This window comes from Nansenia antarctica (assembly GCF_963989245.1).
Source record: "Nansenia antarctica genome assembly, chromosome: 3".
NCBI classification, from domain to species: Eukaryota; Metazoa; Chordata; class Actinopteri; order Argentiniformes; family Microstomatidae; genus Nansenia; species Nansenia antarctica.
This window is the reverse complement of record NC_137688.1, coordinates 61,808,902-61,832,571: the sequence shown is the minus strand read 5'-3', so window position 1 is coordinate 61,832,571 and position 23,670 is coordinate 61,808,902. Positions and strand designations below refer to the sequence as shown.

At 48.2% G+C, this 23,670-nt stretch overlaps 2 protein-coding genes across 2 annotated transcripts; one reads left to right on the top strand and one right to left on the bottom strand.

Annotated features, from left to right (window-relative positions):
* Nucleotides 1–276: 276 nt before the first annotated feature.
* Nucleotides 277–5,369, bottom strand: adat2 (adenosine deaminase tRNA specific 2). Its single transcript, XM_080525565.1, has 6 exons — nt 5,172–5,369; nt 4,750–4,854; nt 4,082–4,232; nt 3,252–3,358; nt 2,373–2,445; nt 277–413 (listed from the first exon to the last, which is right to left on the bottom strand). Exons 1-6 carry the CDS (start codon nt 5,259–5,261, stop codon nt 334–336), a joined length of 606 nt encoding a protein of 201 aa, XP_080381691.1. The 5' UTR covers nt 5,262–5,369; the 3' UTR covers nt 277–333.
* A 382-nt stretch (nt 5,370–5,751) lies between these two features.
* Nucleotides 5,752–23,414, top strand: pex3 (peroxisomal biogenesis factor 3). The gene is made up of 12 exons (XM_080525784.1): nt 5,752–5,922; nt 6,860–6,991; nt 8,597–8,678; nt 13,223–13,266; nt 14,334–14,455; nt 15,036–15,102; nt 20,741–20,795; nt 21,154–21,313; nt 21,759–21,829; nt 21,917–22,039; nt 22,302–22,398; nt 23,144–23,414. The coding sequence occupies exons 1-12, from the start codon at nt 5,850–5,852 to the stop codon at nt 23,225–23,227; spliced, it is 1,110 nt and encodes a 369-aa protein (XP_080381910.1). The 5' UTR covers nt 5,752–5,849; the 3' UTR covers nt 23,228–23,414.
* The last annotated feature ends 256 nt before the right edge of the window (nt 23,415–23,670 follow it).

The window sequence follows — 23,670 nt, the reverse complement described above, 5'->3', positions numbered from 1 at the left end:
TGGTCTAACCCCCCCCCCCCCCCACCAGGAGAGATGGTCTGAACACGTTGACAGTTGGGACGTCACCCGTTTATTACAGTTCACAAACTCTGACCTCAGCACCGCCTCCCACCCCCCCACCCCCCCAACCTCAGCACCGCCTCCACCCCCCCACCAAGTGTGCTGGAATCACAAGCTCCAAATAATAATAATAATAATAATAATAATAATGATAATGATAATCCAAGCGCAGCGTTGTGTTCGGTCCTCAGCCCGTTCGGTAGTTTAGTTCGGTCGTCGCTAGCTGCTTGGCTGGTGTGTAGTGTTGGTCTCAGTCTCACACTCCCTCCCCCCTCACCCCTGGAGCTGTGGCGCCCCCTGGAGCTCAGCCGTGGGATCCCCCTCCTTGTCCTTCCTCGCCTTGGGCTTAGGAGCTGGAACGGACCAATGAGAGATCAGTCTGTCAGAGTACAGAGTCACGTTTCTACCTTTTTCTAGGATAACAGCCTGGCCATAGTCCCCTGGTCCTCTAGTCCTCTAGTCCCCTGGTCCTCTAGTCCTCTGGTCCCCTAGTCCTCTGTTCCCCTAGTCCTCTAGTCCAGGGGTCTTCAACCTTTTTCAACCCAAGGACCCCTTGGATGAGAGACAAACAGAACAGGGACCCCCACATGTAATATATATATAAGCCTATAATAACTTTTATATTTACTTCATTCACCTTTTATTTCACCATATTAACCTATTTATATACTGGGTTATTAGCCTATATGTGTTTATGATTGATAAAACGTTCATGCATAATTATGATTGGTTATTATTATTGTTTTTGTTGTTGTTGTTCTTGATGAGGCTTATATTTACTATTATTATTATTTTTCAACAATGAAACTTTTAGCTTCAGGAAGCAAGGTATGCCTACCTCCTGGGTGGAGGTTGTCAGGCAGAGCATCATGTCATCCTCAGGCTGCAGTCTGGAACTGTATTTGCTCTTCAGGTAGGTGAGGGAGGAGAATCCTCTTTCACAAAGATAAGTTGTTGCAAAAGGCAAGAAGCTCACCATGGCCTTTGCTGTCAGTTGGGGGAAGTATTTCTGGCAATGGATCCAGAACTGGGTGAGAGGCTGTGACTCGTACACATTATTGTGTGTACTGTCTGTGGTTAGGTCGATCAGCTGATCTTCCTCAGCGGCTGTCAGGTTTGAGCCGTCGGAGGCATTGTCTTTGAATGATAACCGTATCCATGTCTTGTGCTTTCTCCAAGACTCAGTCTCAGAAAAGTACTTCTCAAATTGACTTTCGAGTGCCTCCAAGTGATCAACAATTGCGCATTTCACATCAGGCGAGGGCACATTGAAATGCGCAGCCAGCTCCGCGCGGTTTTGGCCAACCAGAATCTCGAGGATAGCTGTGCGTAATTCAAAGACGCGCGCCAATACTGATCCACGGGAAAGCCATCTGACCTCGGAATGGTAAAGGAGCGCGTTGTGTTCCTCTCCTATAGCGGCGCATAGAGAAGCAAAGAGGCGGGTTTGTTATTATCAAACTAACTAAATTAGTAACGTTATGCTAGTTATTAATTAACGTTAAGTTCGCAATGAAGAACGAACTGCAGCGTTTTAGCCAACACCTAGCTTGCTAGACAGGTGTGTTTGTTTGTTTTCTTCAGCTGACGTTATGTGAGACTCTAGAATCATGGGCATCATTTATTTTGTAAATAGTTTTTGTCAAAAGTAGCTTATTATTGCCTATTAATGCTTGTACTTTACTCAATATCATTTTTGTTATATTTTTTAATTCTCACTGATTATTTTGGTGAAAAATGTCAATTATTATGACAAAAATTGGCGGACCCCCTGCAGTACCTCTGCGGACCCCCTAGGGGTCGCGGACCCCCGGTTGAAGACCACTGCTCTAGTCCCCTGGTCCCCTAGTCCTTTAGTCCCCTGGTCCTCTAGTCCTCTGGTCTCCTGGTCCTCTAGTCCAGTGTTTCTCAACCCTCTCCTCGGGGCGCCCCAGCCGCACCACATATTTCATCTGTTCCACCACCAGCTCACCTGATTCAACTAATCAAGTACAAAGCAATTATGCTTTGTACTTGATTAGTTGAATCAGGTGAGCTGGTGGTGGAACAGATGAAATATGTGGTGCGGCTGGGGCGCCCCGAGGAGAGGGTTGAGAGACACTGCCGGGTCTAGTCCTCTAGTCCTCTAGTCCTCTGGTCCCCTGGTCCTCTAGTCCTCTAGTCCCCTGGTCTCTTGGTCCTCTAGACTTCTGGTCCTCTAGACTTCTGGTCCTCTAGACTTCTGGTCCTCTAGACCTCTGGTCCTCTAGTCTTCTGGTCCAGCCCCAGAGAGGTTAATCAGGGTCATATCTGGTCATAGATGAACATCTCACCATTGGGGTTCTGCTGTTTATAAAAGGCCTTCAGCATCTCCACCGCCTCCTCCGCCCTGAAGCCTGAGATGCACTGGGAATGGAGGAAGCATGGTTTAATTACTGAAACATGGTTTAATTACTGAAGCATGGTTAGTTAGCTAGTGAATCAGGGTGTAGAGTGTAGGGATAGGGTGTAGTTATTTAGGTGGTGTAGAGTGTAGGGATAGGGTGTAGTTATTTAGGTGGTGTAGAGTGGAGGGTTAGGATGTAGTTAGGTGGTGGGGGGTGAAGGGTTAGGTTGTAGGGTTAGGGTGTAGTTAGGTGGTGGAGGGTGGAGGGTTAGGGTGTAGTTAGGTGGTGTAGAGTGTAGGTTAGGATGTAGTTAGGTGGTGTAGAGTGTAGGTTAGGATGTAGTTAGGTGGTGGGGGGTGAAGGGTTAGGTTGTAGGGTTAGGGTGTAGTTAGGTGGTGGAGGGTGGAGGGTTAGGGTGTAGTTAGGTGGTGTAGAGTGGAGGGTTAGGGTGTAGTTAGGTGGTGTAGAGTGGAGGGTTAGGGTGTAGTTAGGTGGTGTAGAGTGGAGGGTTAGGGTGTAGTTAGGTGGTGTAGAGTGGAGGGTTAGGGTGTAGTTAGGTGGTGTAGAGTGGAGGGTTAGGGTGTAGTTAGGTGGTGTAGAGTGTAGGTTAGGGTGTAGTTAGGTGGTGTAGAGTGGAGGGTTAGGGTGTAGTTAGGTGGTGTAGGGTGGAGGGTTAGGGTATAGTTAGGTGGTGTAGGGTGTAGGTTAGGGTATAGTTAGGTGGTGTAGGGTGTAGGTTAGGGTGTAGTTAGGTGGTGTAGGGTGTAGGTTAGGGTGTAGTTAGGTGGTGTAGGGTGTAGATTAGGGTGTAGTTAGGTGGTGTACCCTGAAGGGGGCGCCGGTGCGCGGCAGCTCAGCAGAGGAGACGTCCAGGATCGACCCGCATCCTCCGAACCGCTCGTTGTTACACCCGAACACCACCAGGGGGATGTCTGGGGGCCGCTCAGGGAGAACACACAACAACACACCTCCCACACAACTACACTGGGACAGGCATGGTGAGGTCATTGGTAAGGGACAGGCCTGGTGAGGTCATCGGTAAGGGACAGGCATGGTGAGGTCATCAGTAAGGGACAGGCGTGGTGAGGTCATCGGTAAGGGACAGGTGTGGTGAGGTCATCAGTAAGGGACAGGCCTGGTGAGGTCATCAGTAAGGGACAGGCCTGGTGAGGTCATCAGTAAGGGACAGGCCTGGTGAGGTCATCAGTAAGGGACAGGCGTGGTGAGGTCATCATTAAGGGACAGGCCTGGTGAAGTCATCAGTAAAGGACTGGCATGGTGAGGTCATCAGTAAGGGACAGGCATGGTGAGGTCATCAGTAAGGGACAGGCGTGGTGAGGTCATCAGTAAGGGACAGGCCTGGTGAGGTCATCAGTAAAGGACAGGCCTGGTGAGGTCATCAGTAAGGGACAGGCATGGTGAGGTCATCAGTAAGGGACAGGCATGGTGAGGTCATCAGTAAGGGACAGGCCTGGTGAGGTCATCAGTAAGGGACAAGCCTGGTGAGGTCATCAGTAAGGGACAGGCATGGTGAGATCATCAGTAAAGGACAGGCCTGGTGAGGTCATCAGTAAGGGACAGGCAAGGTGAGGTCATCAGTAAGGGACAGGCAAGGTGAGGTCATCAGTAAGGGACAGGCTGGTTGTCAAGGATACTCATGAGCCGCAGGGCTGCAGCACACATGACGCAGGGCTCCACGGTCACGTAGAGAACCGTCCTCTCACACACACGCCTGGGGTCCTTGTCCCTGGCTGCACACCACCCCAGCACCTGGTCCAGACACACCAGCTCTGCATGACGGGTGGCCTTGGGGGGGGGGACACAGAGAGAGAGAGGGGGGGGGTCGGGGGGGGGGCACAGAGAGAGAGAGAGAGAGAGAGAGAGAGAGAGAGAGGGGGTGGTGGGAGAGAGACAGAGAGAGACAGATGGGTGGTGGGAGAAAGACAGAGAGAGACAGAGAGAGACAGAGAGAGAGAGACAGAGGGGTGGTGGGAGAGAGACAGAGAGACAGAGAGACAGAGGGAGAGAGAGAGACAGAGAGAGAGACAGAGAGAGAGACAGACAGAGAGAGAGAGAGACAGAGAGAGATAGAGAGAGAAAGACAGAGGGGTGGTGGGAGAGAGAGAGACAGAGAGAGAGAGAGAGAGAGAGAGAGAGAGAGTCAGAGGGGTGGTGGGAGAGAGAACACGAGGAAGAGGATGAATAGCTTGTGTACACGTCTGCCCTTTTCCCTGTTTGCAAGTCATGAGTTGAGATCTCGAACCTCAGGGTCAGTTAGGGGTCAGGGTCCTACAGGTCAGGGTCAGGGTCAGGGCCAACTTACATTTCTAGTTTCATTGACTTCATTCCTCCCCCTGCCGATGACCTCATGGTTGTAGACCATCAGACAGCCGACAGGCACCTCTCCGCTGTCCAGGGCTTCTCTCGCCTGCGAGGAGGAGGTGTAGGTTACTGTAGCTAGCTGTTGTAGTAATAACTACATTATTACCACCTCATTACACATTACTTTTGCAGAGTGAACCGTAGTTAGGTTTTATTGTGTCGTATTTATTGGATCTATTTCTTACCTCCTGCCTCTTGTTTTATTGTATTGTAGTTTATTTACTATTGTTTTTATGTTCAGCACTTGGAATTGCATTCATTGCATGACTTGTGCTATACATAAAGTTTGATTGATTGATTGATTGATTGATTGATTGATTGACTGATTGATTGATTGATAGTGTGTCTGTCTGTCTGTCTCACCATGTCGAAGGCACTCTCCATCCATCTGCTGATGTTGTCATCACATGGCTGAACCATGTCACCCTCCACGCTCTGAGTCTCTGTCGCCATGTAACCCTAACCCTGATGACAAATCTGCTGAACGAGAAGTTAAAAACAATAAATAGCTTTCACTAACTCTTCATACTTCAGAGAGTCATTGTAGTAAACGTCCTCGTAGCTGGGACACATGCTGGGACGCTGCAGGGGAAGACAATAAGTGTGGCACCACGTCGTCAGGCAGAGTTAGTAGATCACAGATGATCTGCGTTCTCACAGCTTCAAAAATAAAAGCGCGAATTAAAAATGAACACAAAGTGATAGGATCACAATATTTTCTCTATTTGGTATGACTATTTCTCGGTATGACTATTTCTCGAGTATTTAGTATTTCTAAAATGCTTAAATAAGTTTAACGTCGGCGCTTTTATTTAGAAGACATCGTCATTGACGTCATTACGTTGTTCACGTTCACCAGAAGGAGGTGGTCGCAGTTCCGCTAGTGGAGCTCAGAGAACAGACTCGTCGATCGCAGCTCTGCTCTGTGGTCAGCCAGCTGGTGTCAGGTCCGTGTCTTGTACTACTGCGGAATATGAATATGAATATGACGCTATAAAGTGTTTGGTTTCTTCTGTCCCTCCGTCCTTCATCGTCTCCAGGATGTTCTCATCGACGTGGGGTTTCCTGAAGCGCCACAAGAGGAAGTTTGTGTTCGCTGGAGCTTTGGCCGGAGGTGAGACAGCCAGCATGCATGCTAACCGCTACCAGAGTTCATCTAACTCAACCTAACTCCCTAAACCCAAACATGGCACCTCTAACTAAACCAACACACAGGAGTCTTCTGTGGTTTGGTATGTCATTGTTCTGTTGAGAGACCAGGAGGTTCTTGGTCTCTGTCCCTGGTAGGTGTGTAAATATGTCTCTGTCCCTGGCAGGTGTGTAAATATGTCTCTGTCCCTGTGTGCAGGTGTGTAAATATGTCTCTGTCCCTGTTTGCAGGTGTGTAAATATGTCTCTGTCCCTGTTTGCAGGTGTGTAAATATGTCTCTGTCCCTGTGTGCAGGTGTGTAAATATGTCTCTGTCCCTGGCAGGTGTGTAAATATGTCTCTGTCCCTGGCAGGTGTGTAAATATGTCTCTGTCCCTGGTAGGTGTGTAAATATGTCTCTGTCCCTGTTTGCAGGTGTGTAAATATGTCTCTGTCCCTGTTTGCAGGTGTGTAAATATGTCTCTGTCCCTGTGTGCAGGTGTGTAAATATGTCTCTGTCCCTGGCAGGTGTGTAAATATGTCTCTGTCCCTGGCAGGTGTGTAAATATGTCTCTGTCCCTGTTTGCAGGTGTGTAAATATGTCTCTGTCCCTGTGTGCAGGTGTGTAAATATGTCTCTGTCCCTGGCAGGTGTGTAAATATGTCTCTGTCCCTGGCAGGTGTGTAAATATGTCTCTGTCCCTGGTAGGTGTGTAAATATGTCTCTGTCCCTGTTTGCAGGTGTGTAAATATGTCTCTGTCCCTGTTTGCAGGTGTGTAAATATGTCTCTGTCCCTGTGTGCAGGTGTGTAAATATGTCTCTGTCCCTGGCAGGTGTGTAAATATGTCTCTGTCCCTGGCAGGTGTGTAAATATGTCTCTGTCCCTGGCAGGTGTGTAAATATGTCTCTGTCCCTGTGTGCAGGTGTGTACTTCCTAGGTAAATATGCCCAGAGGAAGATCCAGGAGATGCAGGAGCGGGAGGCGGCAGAGTACATCTCTCAGGCACGGCGCCAGTTCCACTTCGAGAGCAACCAGAGGACGTGTAACATGACAGGTAGTCAGCCCTGACTAGGGCTGCACGATTTGGGGAAAAAATCGAATTGCGATTATTTGGACAGATATCGCGATTGCGATTAATTTGCGTTTTTTTTTTTTTTAAATAGCAAAAAAAAAAAGGGAGTTTTTGTAAAGTGTGGCCATATCTCCGGCTAGGAAGGTCGTATCAACGTGCAGTTTGTTTGTACGTCTTCAGGGGACTTAGAGGCTCCCTCCTCTAGCACCCCCACAGCCCGAGCTACGAGTGAAAGAACTAAACTTACATTGGGTTGCTTTAAAGTTGGGTTGCTTTAAAATCAAGCTTCAGATTAAAACATGTGATGGAGCATTACTAACCTGACTCAGGTGGTTTGTTTCACACAACCATCTAGGAAAGCTTAATTGGAAGCTGTTTGGAAAAGGGCAGGTACTTTCAAAAAATACTTGGCTGGTGATTGGATGAATATCACCTATTTTCAGAGAGCATTACCACATGATACCATCAAACTATTAACTGCTCTAATTCTAATGCAAGGATGAGAACTTAAAAGATATTAATTGTATATATGATAACCTCATCTCATCTAGACAGGTGGCTACTTTCTAAGATGATCCAGCTATTAAAATGATCATTTGGGGATACACTGTGACTATAACTGAAAGGACCACATCTAGATGACTCGGTCAACAGTCGAACTGATGAATGATAGAATGGTGGTCTCTGACTATGGAGCACAGACACACGTCACCTTGACTTAGGAATCTGTGACATACTTCAGCCCAAGGCTAGGCTAGGCTAACCTCTGCGTCTTTAAAGCCGGCTGGTATGAACGAATGGTATGAGGTTATGCATACAGGACACATTCATGTTTGACAACAGAACAGTTAACTTCCATGTATCCATAAGCCTGCTATACTATATAAACACCAACCCGCAGGTTGCTGAGACTGTCAACTCTGTGTCTGTACTTTAACGCCGGGTTAGCATGAGTAGCTAAGCTAAGCTACCGTCTCAAAGACTACAAGTTAGCTAAGCTAAGTTTAAGGCTGGACTAACAGCACCGACATGCACTTGGCTGGTACAGTTAGTATAGTGAAATTGTACACTTACCTGTCGCAATTATAACATACTAACGTTTATCATACGTCCAGTAAGCCATGTGGTGTCTAATTGTCTCCGTTACGTTAGCCCAAAGTCTCATAATAATTGGACTGACTGTCGTGACACAGCCTGCGTTCCTAAATTCGCTCTGAGAGCGCCGGGTTCAAAGTCATAAAGAGACCAAGTAATTTGATTGGACAAGAGGCATTCCATGAGTGCTGATCAAATGTCCAAAAGAGGTTTTAATCTCAATGTGACTTCCTGGTAAAATAAAGGTTTAAAAAAAAAGAAGAAAAAAAAAATCGCAGGCTTTGCGATTAGCTAATCGCATCATTTCAAATCGCGATTTCGATTTAAAATCGATTAATCGTGCAGCCCTAGCCCTGACACACACACACACACACACACACACACACACACACACAAATGTAACATGACAGGTAGTCAGCCCTGACACACACACACACGTAACATGACAGGTAGACCGTTAACCCTGACCTTTAACCCTGCTCTGTGTTGCAGTCTTGTCCATCCTGCCTACGCTGAGAGAAGCCATCATCCACCAGCTGAACTCAGAGAGCCTGACCTCGCTGCTGAAGAGCAGGTGAAGACACACACACACACACACACACACGCACACGCACACGCACACACTCTCTCACACACACAGACTCTCACTCACCCTCACTCTCTCACACGCACTCACACTCACACACATGCACACTCACACACACGCACTTGCACACTCACACACACGCACAGTCTCTCTACTAGTCTCTCTGCTGGTCTCTGGTCTCTCTCCTGGTCTCTCCCCTGGTCTCTGTCTCTCTCCTGGTCTCTCCCCTGGTCTCTCTACTGGTCTGTCTCTCTACTGGTCTCTCTGCTGGTCTCTGGTCTCTCTCCTGGTCTCTGTCTCTCTGCTGGTCTCTCTGCTGGTCTCTGCCGCAGGGCAAGCCGTGGTTAATATAATATTGACATTAAGCTTTTTCAGGTACTTGTCCTTCGGACAAGTGAACTTATCTTTGACTTGTCCGAGAGCTCAAGTTACTTGTCCAAATCCAAAGATTTTGAAAAAGCAATAATATGAATAATAATATATTATACTCTCACCGGCCACTTCATTAGGTACACCTTTTCAACTGCTTGTTAACGCAAATATCTAATCAGCCAATCATGTGGCAGCAACTCAATGCATTTAGGCATGTAGACATGGTCAAGACGATCTGCTAAAGTTCAAACCAGCATCAGAATGGGAAATAAAGGTGATGTAAGTGATTTTGAACCTGGCATGGTTGTTGGTGCCAGACGGGCTGTTGCGTGATATTATAGTGTCAATATGGACCAAAATCTCTGAGGAATGTTTCCAGCACCTTGTTGAATCTATGCCACAAAGAATTAAGGCAGTTCTGAAGGCAAAAGAGGGGGTCCAACCCCAAGGTGTGCCTAATGAAGTGGCCAGTGAGTGTATGTGTATGCAAATAACACATTTGACTACTATTGATTTGATAATGATGTATCCTTAATTTTCAAATGTATTCAATATTTTGTAATTATTTAAAAACGTAACCCCTAACCCTTTTAGATTAAGATTGGCCACAAAAGGGATGAATATCTAGGAATATTTACAAAACATGTTTGTAACTAACTACAGTCCCTCCCCAATGGAAGCAATCTTAATTGCTAGCCTTTGGATAGTATCCTATATTCAAATTGAGAAATCTATCATTAGTGTCATTCTGAAGTTCGCATTGCGATGTGCTGGTCTTAAAACTTCAAACCTAAAATATACGATCGCATCGAACTACATGAAAATAAATAAGACAAGCGGCATTGAGAAGAAGCGAATATGCGCATGTTCACGTGAATGGCACTAGTGACAAGAGACCCACAACACTATGGCTGCGTTCGTAAACTCGCTCTGGAATCTGATCAGCACTCATGGAATGCCTTTTGTCCAATCAAATTACTTGGTCTCTTTATGACGTTGAACGCAGTGTGCGCTCTTACGAACTATGACGATAACGAACTACGAGAGACTCTTCTTCTTCGGCGTATGGGTAGTTGTTTTTCCTCTCCACTCCACCAGGCTCGGGGCCGAGGGGCTACCCTTTTACCACCCCGAGACCTGGTTGAGGGGCTCACCCGGGCTATATTTCTGGACACCCCTCCAGAAGCCACGTCATCGTCTCGTCATCTAATACCGACAGACCATGCATCCCGTTGGGTGGGTGGTACACCGGGCAATCCAGGATAATATGGTCTGCGGTTTGGTCCTCTGCGCCACACTCGCACGACGCATTTGGGGCCAAGCCCCATCTGTGCATTGATGAGCGGAAACGCCCGACGCCGGTCCGGAGACGATTGAGCCTCACCCAGGATAGCCTTGGCAAGTCCATCCCGAGGGGCTCAGCGCCGGCGACTGGGATGTGGTCGCGGAGTTTGGAGGTGTTAGCCTCCCACTCCGCGCGCCACATATAATCCGCCCATCCTGCCGCACTGATGTTGAGATCTCTGCATTGCTGCCTGAGATCCTGTGCGGCAGGCACAAATGGGTGTCTCGACTTGAGACGCCGGGAGGGCTCCGCTGTTATAGTGAGCCTATCATGGAGCAGATGGTTATTAAGCTCCGCGGCCCGGCAGGCGAGACGTGCTGTGGCTCCCATGCGGCGGAGGCCTGCGGGCTGGATGCCTGCTAGGATGGGAAGGTTGTCCACGGGGGTAGGACGCAGGCATCCTGTCACAATGCGCAAGGCTTCGTTTATAGGCGAGTCGATGAGGCGGGTGTGGGCACTGCGACACCATACTGGGGCGCAGTATTCACTAGTTGAATAAACGAGGGCTAGGGCTGCCGTGCGCAAGGTCCTTGCGCCGGCGCCCCAGCCCGAGCCAACCAGTCGCCTCATCAACGCCACACGAGCTGTTAACTTCTTGCGCAGTGACTCGAGGTGTCGGCGAAACGTGAGCGTCCTGTCCAATGTCACGCCGAGATAGATTGGCTCAGCGGAACATGGCAGGGGAGTTCCATCTAGGTGTACTCTAAGCTCACGTTTAGCCTCCCTGTTGTTAAGGTGGAAGGCAGCCGACACCGTCTTTGCCTCGCTAAGCTTCAATCTCCATTTCCGGAAGTATGCCACTAGTGTCTGCATGTCCTGGCTCAGAATCCCCTCCACAGACTGCCAATTTCCAGCAGAGTACACCACTGCGAGGTCGTCTGCGTAGGCGTACTTCCGCGAGAGTGTGTTGGGCAGGTCATAGGTATAGATATTATAGAGGAGGGGGGCCAGGACCGATCCCTGAGGGACGCCGTTCTTAAGGCGTCGAAGCCTGCTTAGCTGTCCGCGACCGGTGGTGAGGGTAAAGCTGCGGTTACGGATGAGCTCCATGATCATTCTGACCATGTGCCTGTCCGGCAGCAGGCGGAGCAGCTTGCAGGAGAGGCCGCGATGCCATACGGTATCGTAGGCAGCCGTCAGGTCTATAAAGACGGCCCCGGCCTTCTTTTTTGCCGAAAAGCAATCCTCGATGTCTTGAGTCATAAGGGTGACTTGATCTACGGTCGACCTCCCGCGTCGGAACCCGGCCTGCTCACGTGGGAGCAGCGGGTCGACAATTGGTTCGATGCGGGCGTAGATGAGACGCTCGAGGATCTTGAAGGGGATGCATAACAGAGAGATGGGACGGTAACTCTTAGGGTCCCCTTCAGGCTTATTCGGTTTAGGGATCGCAACAACTAGGGCTCTTCGCCAGATTTTGGGGATCTTGAGTTGGCGCAAACAGGAAGTGAGGAACGCTCTCAGCCAGGACTTCAAGGCGGGTGCGGCATGGAGAATAAGCTCCGGGCAGATGGAATCAGGCCCCTGGCTTTAGATGCTGGAGGGCAGCAGCGAACTCCTCCGGGGTGAATTCACCGGAGATGTAGTCACTGCTAGGTGTTGGGGCCCTCCAGAGGTCTGACACTTCTTTTGCCACAAGTCGAGACGACTCGCGGTCTTTGCCCTCGTATGACCCACTTTTCACAAATTGTGATGCGATTTTATTTGCAGAGATGGGGCAGTGACGGGGGGAGTGTCTGGACCTACCAGTGAGATTGTTCATGATACTCCATGCCTTACGGCTGGAGTGCGAGAAGTCGATGGAGTCAATGGCCTCCTCCCAGCGCTCCTGTCTTTTACGGCTGAGTCTTGACAGCAAGGCTGTTGCGAGCCTGTCCGACTCAGCTCCTGCAGGGGCCTGGAGGAAAGCACAGTGGAGCTTCTCACACTCCTCATCCCAACACGGTTTGTAGCTAATGCGACGTCCGCGTGGGATGGATTTTTTTGCCGCTTTCACCAACATGCCACAGAAGTCCCGGTACGCCTCATCCACGTTGTTAGAGTTAGGCGATGGGAGGTGCCTTGTGGATTTGTTGGTAAGGAGGCGGAAGCGTTTCCAGTCGGCCTTTCGGAAGTTCCACCGTTTCACTGGCTCACTCGGAACAAGGTTAACGAGTTTGGCCGTTGTTATCAGTGAGGGTCGATGTTGAGACCTCGGGAACTTTCCTAGCACACGTCTATCGGGGAGCCGGTTGTCAGCGCTGGCACTCGCGAATGCCAGGTCAGGGTTCGTCCCAGTGTTCCAACGACCGGAGCGGAAGCTGGCTGCGCCCTTGGGGTCGTACAACAGGGCCAGGCTGTTATTAGCTGCCCAGACAGCCAGGTTCTCTCCGTCGGGTGAGTTGGTGCGGTAGCCCCAGTCTTCATGCTGGCAATTGAAGTCACCAGCAACCCTACGAGAGACTGAAACAGCGAGAATGAGGCGCGGCATCGCTTTGCTTGCTATTTTTTTTTACTATTCAGATCGGAAGGAGGAATTAATGTTTGCAGATATTAATACATATTGATTTCTTTTTTTGTTTTGACTTGTCCATCGGACAACTGCAGGAGGAAGTCCACTTGTCCGAACATAAAATGTACTTGTCCCGGACAAGCGGACAAGCCTTAATGTCGAGCCCTGTCTGGTCTCTCCTGGTCTCTCCCCTGGTCTCTCTGCTGGTCTCTGTCTCTCTGCTGGTCTCTGTCTCTCTGCTGGTCTCTCCTGGTCTCTCTACTGGTCACTCTGCTGGTCTCTGCAGGGTGAGACATTGACGGTGCTTCTCTGTTTCTCTCTCAGGCCAGCGAACAAGCTGGAGATCTGGGAGGACCTGAAGATCATGAGTAAGCTGTCTGTCTGACCTGTCTGTCTGTCTGTGATGACCTCTCTGTCTGACCTGTCTGACTGCCTGCCTGTCATCTGTGATGACCTGTCTGTCTGACCTGTCTGTCTGTGATGACCTGTTTGTCTGACCTGTCTGTCTGCCTGCGTGTCATCTGTGATGACCTGTCTGTCTGACCTGTCTGTCTGTGATGACCTGTCTGTCTGTGATGACATGTCTGTCTGACGTGTCTGTCTGACTTGTGTGTCTGTCTGTGATGACCTGTGTGTCTGTCTGTGATGACCTGCCTGTGTGTCTGTGATGTCCTGTCTGTCTGTGATGACCTGTCTGTCTGTGTATGTGATGACCTGTCTGTCCTGTCTGTCTGTGATGATCTCTCTGTCTGTCTGTGATGATCTCTGTCTGTCTGCGATGACCTGTCTGTCTGTCTGTGATGACCTGTCTGTCTGTCTGTCTGTCTGTGATGACAGCATTCATGTCAGGGTTCCCCTGGATGTTAAAGAATACAGCTAAAACACTGAATTCACTGAGGAACATCGTAATGCTTTCACTTTATTTTCCTTTTTAACAACGATGTCTTTTGAGATCAAAGATGGGTACTCTTATCATTACTTAATATATAGTTTAATAAAGATGGGTACTCTATCATTAGTAAATATATAGTTTAATAAAGATGGGTACTCTATCATTACTAAATATATATTTGAATAAAGATAGGTACTCTGTCATTACTAAATGTGGAGTTTAATAAAGAGATCATTACTAAATATATAATTTAATAAAGAGATCATTACTAAATATATAGTTTAATAAAGATGGGGGTACTCTGTCATTACTAAATGTGGAGTTTATTAAAGAGATCATTACTAAATCTATAGTTGGATAATGATAGAGTAACATTCCCCCAGGTTTCACCTTCATGATAATATATGTAATATATACGCCATTTAGCTACATTTCAGTATATATGGTCCCAGCAGGAATCGAACCCACAACCTAAGCGTTGTTAGCACCATGCTCTAACCAACTGAGCCACAGAGGACCTCATGACCTTTGACCCCCCCCTAGGTTTCACGCGCAGCGTGGTGGCGGTCTACAGCACCTGCATGCTGGTGGTCCTGCTGAGGGTCCAGCTCAACATCATCGGAGGCTACCTCTACCTGGACAACTCAGTCAGCAGGAACGGAGCGGTACGCCTCACCCTGCCTCCCTCTGTCTCACTCTGCCTCACCCTGCCTCATTCTGCCTCACTCTACCTCACTCTGCCTCACTCTACCTCACCCTGCCTCACTCTACCTCACCATGCCTCACTCTACCTCACCCTGCCTCACTCTACCTCACTCTACCTCACTCTACCTCACTCTGCCTCACTCTATCTCACTCTGCCTCACTCTACCTCACTCTGCCTCACTCTACTTCACTATACCCCACTCTACCTCACTTTACCACACTCTACTACACTCTGCCTCACTCTACCTCACTCTGCCTCACTCTGCTTCACTCTGCCTCACTCTACCTCAGTCTACTACACTCTACCCCACTCTACCACACTCTACCCCACTCTATCTCTACTTACCACTCTACCTTACCACTCTGCCTCTCTTTCACTCTACCTCACTCTGCCTCTAGCATACAGCTGACTAGCGTACAGCAGGCTAGCGTACAGCAGGCTAGCGGACAGCAGGCTAGCGGACAGCAGGCTAGTGTACAGCAGGCTAGCGGACAGCAGGAGGAGGATAATATGATGTCATCTCTGTGTTCCTCCTGCAGAGCCCTCTGGCGCCCCCTGATGTTCAGCAGCAGTACCTGTCCAGCATCCAGCATCTGCTCGGGGACGGTAGGTCACGACCCCATGACCCCCGGTCACTATGACCCCAGGGCTAACCCTGATAGTGTGTATGATACTGTATGATTACTGATAGTCTGTCTGTGTGTGTGTATGTATATATATATATATTATATATATATATATATATATATATATATATATATTATATATATATATATATATATATATATATATATACACACACTATCAGTATACACACTATAACAGCTTGCAAACACTTCCTGTAGAACTAACTTACTCCTAAGTCTTTCAATTCTTGTTTTGGGAATTTTTCCATTCTTCCTAGCAGAACACCTCTAGCTCAGAAATATTCTGAGGTATATATCTTTGGGCCTTCTTGCATGAAGCAATCATTGAATGGATTGAATCATGCATGGCAATCAAGCCATGTTTGTGATCTCGCAGATTTTCAATAATATTTAAGTCTGGGGACTGTGATGGCCATTCCAAAACCTTCATCTGTCTTTCCTGGAGTTAATTCTTGGTTGATTTTGAGGTATGCTTCGGGTCATTGTCTTGCTGGAATACCCAACGTCTCTTCAACTTACATTTCTGGACTGACCTTCGAACATTAGCCTCTAGAATTGATATTTGGTGGAGTCCATTCTTCCTTCCACCCACACAATATTGCGTGGGGGGGGGGGCGGGTTAGATAGAGGATGATAGAGAGAGAGAGGTACAGTGGGGTGCAGACATTTTGGCACCCTTAGTCAAAATGCCTTTAACAATTAATATCTAAGTGAAAAGAAGCAAACCTAACCTCGAAATGGTACAAAGTTAAACATGACACATTTCATCACATTTTAAAGCAAGATACTTTTTTTTTTTTTTTACTTTTTACAGTTTTTAAATAATAAAACAAGGAAAAAGGCCTTGTGCAAAAGTCAGCTAGTACTTTGTAACTCCTCCTCGGGCAACTATAACAGCTTGAAAAAGCTTCCTGTAGCCAGCTAAGAGTTTTTCAATTTTTGTTTTGGGAATTTTCCCCATTCTTCCTGGCAGAACACCTCTAGCTCAGAAATGTTCTTCGGCCTTCTTGCGTGCACGGCATGTTTGAGATCTCTCCACAGATTTCCAATAACTCCCCCCAAAATTTGGCCATTCCATAATCTTCATCCGTCTTTCCTGGAGGTACTTCATGGTTGATTTTGAGGTATGCTTCGAGTCATTGTCTTCCTGGAATACCCAACATCTCTTCAACTTCAATTTCTGGACTGACCTTCGAACATTAGCCTCTAGAATGTCTTGATATTTGGTGGAATACATTCTTCCTTCCACCCACACAATATTGCCTGTGCTCCCAGCTGCTACACGACCCCAAAGCATAATGGATCCACCTCCATGCTTAACAGTTGGCAAGGTGTTCTTCTCTACAAATGCTTCACCCTTTTTTCTCCAAACATACCTTCTTTGGTTGTGGCCAAAAAGTTATTTTTTTCGTCTTGTCAGTCCAAAGCACATTGTTCCAATAGGCTTCAGGTTTCTCAAGGTTTTCTTTTGCATACTTCAGACACTTAATTTTGTGTTGAGGTCGTAGGAAAGGCTTCTTTCTGGCAACTCTGCCATGTAGGTCTTTGTTGTTTAAGGTACGCTGTATTGTTGTCCTGTGAACAACGAGACCGGTGTCTGCTACTCTTTTTTGCAGCTCTTTTGCAGTGATGAGTGGGTTCTAGGCTGGTAACAATCTGGATGTATATACAGAAACTGTGACATCATTTATCAGCTTCGGCGAGGAGGTGTGTGTCCCCCTCCGCTCCAGGAAGTCCTTTAACAACGACAAGCCCTGGTTTTCATCCCAACTCAGGCATCTGAGGTCGGAGAAGGAGGTGGCTACGTGCAGTGGGGACGTGGACCGGGTCAAGCAGGCCAAGTACAGGTTCGCCAAAGCAGTGAAGGAGGCGAAGCATCGCTTCTCGGACAAGCTGCAGCAACAGCTCTCTGAGGGGGATTCCGCCTCCATCTGGAAAGGCCCTCCGTCCTGAAGCACTGCGCCGACCAGCTGGCCCCGGTGTTTACCCACATCTTCAATGCCTCACTGGAGCTGTGCCACGTCCCAGCGTGCTTCAAGGCGTCAATCATCATCCCCGTCCCCAAGAAGGCCAAGGTCACGACTATAGACCTGTCGCTCTGACCTCTGTCGTCATGAAGGTCCTGGAGCGCCTTGTCCTGGCCTACCTGAAGCTCATCACGGATCCTGTTCTGGACCCCCTGCAGTTTGCGTACAGAGCCAATAGATCCACGGAGGATGCCGTGAACATGGCTCTGCACTACGTGCTAGAACGTCTGGACACTGCCAGGATCCTGTTTGTGGACTTCAGCTCGGCCTTCACCGCGATCCTCCCACACATCCTGGAGCACCAGCTATCCCTGCTGCAGGTGCCGGACTCCACCTACAGGTGGATTACGGACATCCTGCCTAACAGGTCTCAGCGGGTGAAGCTGGGGAAGAGCATTTCCAGCTCCAGGTCCACCAGCACGGGCTCCCCGCAGGGCTGCGTCCTGTCTCCAGCACTGTTCTCACTGTACACCAACAACTGTGTCTCCCTCCACCCCTCGGTCAAGCTCCTGAAGTTCGCAGACGACACCACCCTGGTGGGCCTCATCTCCGGGGGGGACGAATCTGTGGAGCTGGTGCAGTTATAACAACCTAGAGCTTAATGCTCTTAAAACAGTGCAGATGGTGGTGGATTTCCGCAGAAAAGCAGCCCTGCCCCCTCCCATCAAGCTGGGAGGTACCCCGGTGGCCTTCGTGGAGTCATGCCGCTTTCTAGGCATGACCATCTCTCGGGACCTAAAGTGGGAGCGGAACACCGAGGCCCTCACAAAGAAGGCCCAGAAGAGGATGTTCTTCCGCCGGCAGCTGAGGAAATTCAGGCTGCCGAGGTCCATGATGGCCCAGTTCTACACGGCCATCATCGAGTCCATCCTCACCCACTCCATCATCACCTGGTTCCCTGCTGCAACGGCCAAGGACAAGGCCAAATTGCAGTGGGTGATACGATCAGCGGAGAGGGTGATCGGCTGTCCCTTGCCCTCCCTCAACTCCCTGCACGACACCAGGGCTCTGAGGGCAAGGAAGATCATGGCTGACCCCTCCCACCCCGGCCACGGCCTCCTCACCCTGCTTCCCTCTGGGAGAAAGTTGCGGCTGCCTAAAGCTTTAAAGACCCGCCACAGGCTCAGTTTCTTCCCGTCAGCCGCCAGGCTGATAAATGACTCTGGCTTCCCCCTCCCCCCGCCCCCAAGTCTGCCCAGGACTGAATACACACTGGACTCACTGAAAAACTTTGCACTGCACTTTATATGTAGCACTATCCCATGCACTGTTGTCTGTCCTGTGTTGTCCTGTTTTTGTATTTGTTTTTGTATTTATGTACCGTATTTTCCGCACTATAAGGCGCACCGGATTATAAGGCGCACCTTCAATGAATGACCTATTTTAGAACTGTTTTCATATACAGGGCGCACCGGATTATAAGGCGCATAGAATAGATACTGCAGTCAAACGTTTGACTGGGGTTGCGTTACGCCCAAGCTCCACCTACTGCGTTGCGTCACCTCTCCATCGGTGTTGTGTCAACTTCCCGTTGTCCAAGCTCCACCTGAGCGTTGTCACCGTCAACGTTCTACCTGCTCCACTGTCAAAAATATATATTTTTCCACCTCAAGTATCAGCCGTTCGTCATCCATTTTTGCAACAAGCGTCAAGGACCTGCGGTGATTCACAGCTGACTCGCGTGAATAGCAATTCGCAATAGCTGCAACCACGAGATATAGAGTAGTTAGCTACAAGCATTTTCAATCTGCTATTATCTCTATTAGTGGATTAACCGCTGTGGTGATTTAACAGCTGATAAAAATACATCAAGTAGACTACAAACAGAGCAAAACAACACCAGAAAACAACCAATAGGCTATACAATTATAACCAACAACCAATATGTGACAGCTCCTGGTGAAATGTGCAACGTACTTTTTCAGTTTTTACACATGCTTAAACTACAGATTGTAAGCTTTCAAATGATGTGTCATACATTCAAATCAGAGAAAGATTGAACACGACAGGCGTATTTGAATGTTGGTTCACCTCAAACACTGAATGGGAGAAAAGTGACTCTGACCAAACCACAACAAACGCTGCTAGCGGCTAACAGCTAACAAAACACATCGCTACGAAGGTCTAAACTGTATTTTAATAACATGACAACATACTGGGAGAACATCGACATGCTAAAAACACATAACTACACATAACTAGATGAACACACAGTTCTTGCTTTTGAACACGAGCTAAAACGAAAGTCAACCCTCCCTTACCGGTAGCCTCCGGCAAACGAGAATAATGAATCCAATACACAAATGCTAAGTGTTTAGTGATCGTTAAACTGTTGTTTATTATATCGAGTGGGTACTTTAAAACTTCAAGTTGAAAGCACCAAGAATCTCACTTTGTTCCCTCGGAAACTCTGTTTAGTCTTCTTTACTTGGGGTCTTGTGGTGTGGGACTGTGAGTAAGCACAGTATACCGGTGTTTATTGATTACCGTAATGCTGCAAGCGGTGCGGCTTTGTAGTTTACCAGTCGTACTGAAACATTTTGACAGAGCGCCTTGAACGCCGTGTACAACCAGTATGGATCAACAAATTAACCAATTGATCAATATATAAGGCGCTCCGGGTTATAAGGCGCACTGTCGTTTTTTTTGAAAATTAAAGGCTTTTAAGTGCGCCTTATAGTGCGGAAAATACGGTATACGCACTTACTGTAACGCCAAAGCAAATTCCTATATGTGTATGCATAATGGCAATAAACGTTATCTGAATCTGAATCTGAATTCTTCTGAGCATTTCTCACCAGATCCCGGGCCATTCTATCTGAAATATTTCTTGGTTTTCCAGATCTTGCTTGGACTTCAATTGTTCCATTTATTTTCCATTTTCTCATGATGTTTCTGACAGTGGAAATGGGTAGTTTGAAACATTGCAAGAGGTTTTTTTTGCCTTCTCCTAGATGGTGGAAGTGAACTATCTTGATTCTGACATCCTTGCACAACTCTTTAGAGGAACCCATGGTTTTTAACACCAGACACAACAGCCACCACAGTTGGATACTTTAGAAGGCATGGAGTTACTTCAGAATATCTAGTTCAACCCTGGAATTATATTCACCTGACTCATTGAAGCCCTACCGAGTAAATCACCTTGGTCTGGGCCTTAGTAATCATCTTCTCAAAAGGTAACAAAGAATAATGCAAAAGGGTTCCCAAACTTTTGCACAGGGCCCTTTTCCTTTTTTATCATTTAAAAACTCAATCACTTGGAGATTAATTGTAACAGACATTTAAACCAGGGGTGCCCAAAATCCCCACTGTCTGTATATATATATATACACACACACACACACACACATGATTGTCCCATTGGCTAACCATCCTCTCTCTGTCTCTCTGCCCCTCTCTTTCTCTCTCTCTCTCCCCCTCTGTCTCTCTCTCTCCCCCTCTGTCTCTCTCTCCCCCTCTGACTCTCCCCCTCTGACTCTCTCCCTCTCTTTCCCACCACCCCTCTCTGTCTCTCTCTCCCTCTCTCCCACCACCCCTCTCTGTCTCTCTCTCTCCCTCTCCCTTCAGGGCTGAGTGAGCTGATGTCAGTGGTGAAGAGGGCGGTGCAGGAGACGATGGGAGGGTGAGTCAGCCATCCTCCCTCTCGCTGTCAGTTACTCTGTGTGTCTGTCTGTCAGTTACCCTGTCTGTCAGTTACTCTGTCTGTGTGTCTGTCTGTCAGTTACTCTGTCTGTCTGTCTCTGTGTGTCTGTCTGTCAGTTACTCTGTCTCTGTGTGTCTGTCTGTCAGTTACTCTGTCAGTTACTCTGTCTGTCTGTCTCTGTGTGTCTGTCTGTCTGTCAGTTACTCTGTATGTCTGTCTCTGTGTGTCTGTCTGTCAGTTACTCTGTCTCTGTGTGTCTGTCTGTCAGTTACTCTGTCTGTATGTCCCTGTATGTCTCTCAGTAACCTGTCTGTCTGCCCCCCCCCCCCTCCTCCAGGGTGAACCTGAAGCAGAGTCTGTCCCTGCTGGAGGTTGAGGAGCGGCTGAGCCAGATCCGAGCCCAGGTGGAGGAGGGGGGGGAGGGGGAGGGGAGCGCCACACGCCGGCCTCTCTCCTGGTACATGATGACTGATGAGGAAAACACCCTGGCCTCACAGGTAACCTCACTGCCCTGGACTAACCCCTGGACTAACCCCTAGCCTAGCCTAACCCCTGGACTAACCCCTAGCATAGCCTAAGCCCTAGCCTAGCCCCTGGACTAACCTTTAGCCTAGCCTAACCCCTAGCCTAGCCTAACCCCTAGCTTAGCCTAGCCCCTGGACTAACCCCTAGCCTAGCCTAACCCCTGGACAAATCCCTAGCCTAGCCTAACCCCTACCCTAACCTAGCCTAGCCCCTAGCCTAGCCTAACCCCTAGCCTAGCCATCAGACAGCTCCTAACGTTGTTCAGGTGTGATGACTAACACACAGCAGACTGTCTGGTCGTAGTCAGGATTGTTTACTTGTGGTGACATTTGACTTTGTTGTTTGTTTATGTTGTTGGTTGTTTGTTGGTTTTTGTTGTTTGTTTATGTTGTTTGTTTATGTGTGTTTGATTGACAGGCCAGTGGTCTGACAGAGAACGACGTCACTACCATGAAGCTGCTTAACGAGACCAGAGACATGCTGGACAGGTGTGTGTGTGTGTTGTATGTATGTATGTATGTATGTATGTGTGTGTGTAGTGTGTGTGTGTAACCTGTGTGTTCCTGTGTGTCTAGTCCTGACTTCAGAACTGTCCTCCACACCTGCGTGGACCGCGGCTTCAGCCGTTTCCTTGACAACATGGCTGAGTTCTTCCGCCCCCCCCCCGGAGACCCCGCCCACAGCGCTACACCTGATAGGTCGGTTTTTATTAAACACCACCTCAACGAACCAATGAGCATTTTTAGGTCTGGAATTGAGTTGGTGTGTGTTCCTCCTGAGACATCTACTACCACCTGTACTGTTTCTCCTGAGACATCTACTACCACCCGTACTGTTTCTCCTGAGACATCTACTACCCCCCTGTACTGTCCCTCCAGAGACCTCCTGGTTCACCTGTCTGACCCAGCCCCCCCCCCCCCCTTCTCAGTGTTCTGACCCCCCTCCCCCCCCCCTCCTCAGTCTCTCTCAGGTGAGTCTGCCCCTGGCCAAGATCATCCCCGTGGTGAACGGACAGATCCACTCCATCTGCAGCGAGATTCCCAGCCACTTCGTCCAGGTCAGAGACAGATTTCCCCCAAAAAAACTAAAATACCTTTATTCAAGGGAAACGTAAAGTAGGGATGTGCATAACTCACATGTTTCATGGTTTAGAATAATCAATAATAGCCATCGGCAAAGAAATCACTTAATATCTTAAATGCAAAGAAAAAAAACTTTAACAGTGAAAAACCTAATTTATTGTGGTATTACCCGTAACGGTAATCCTCATTAATTTCTTCTTTACTTCAAATAGGCTAACATAACAATAATGCAGAACAGAAACACCATTGTTAGCCGTGCCGGTAATACGGACATGTGTTAAAACTGCACATTTTGTATAGAAAATGTTAATGAAAGCTAAGCCAGCGTTTCTCAACAGTTTTTTTTTTTTTCAGTCATGGCACCCTTCAAAAGTCCATAAAATCTCAAGGCACCCCAGTCTAAAATATAGCTATTCAAAAACGACACTGCATCACTCAGACGGCCCCATATAGCGGGCGCATGGGCGTACGCACACAAACACACACACACACACACACACACACACACACACACACACACAGCGGCTATTGAGAGAAATGTTAACGCTCCAAATCAAGGCTTATTCTGACCCAACAGACACCCTGAGAGGTAGTGGTGTCTGTTGTCCAATGAGAGGTAGTGGTGTCTGTTGTCCAATGAGAGGTAGTGGTGTCTGTTGTCCAATGAGAGGTAGTGGTGTCTGTTGTCCAATGAGATGTGGTGGTCTTGACTCTCCACAGGACCTCCTGATGATAGACCAAGTCAAGGAGTTTGCTGCCAACGTGTACGAGAGCTTCAGCACCCCCCAAGGACTACAGAAATGACCCCCGAAGGACTACAGAAATGATCCCCCAATGACTACAGAAATGACCCCCCAATGACTACAGAAATGACCCCCCAATGACTACAGAAATGATCCCCCAATGACTACAGAAATGACCCCCAAGGACTACAGAAATGACCCCCCAATGACTACAGAAATTACCCCCCAATGACTACAGAAATTACCCCCAATGACTACAGAAATGATCCCCGAAGGACTACAGAAATGATCCCCCAATGACTACAGAAATGAACCCCCAAGGACTACAGAAATGACCCCCCAAGGACTACAGAAATTACCCCCCAATGACTACAGAAATGATCCCTGAAGGACTACAGAAATGATCCCCCAATGACTACAGAAATGATCCCCCAATGACTACAGAAATTACCCCCAAGGACTACAGAAATGATCCCCCAATGACAGGAGACAGCCCTGCTAGTC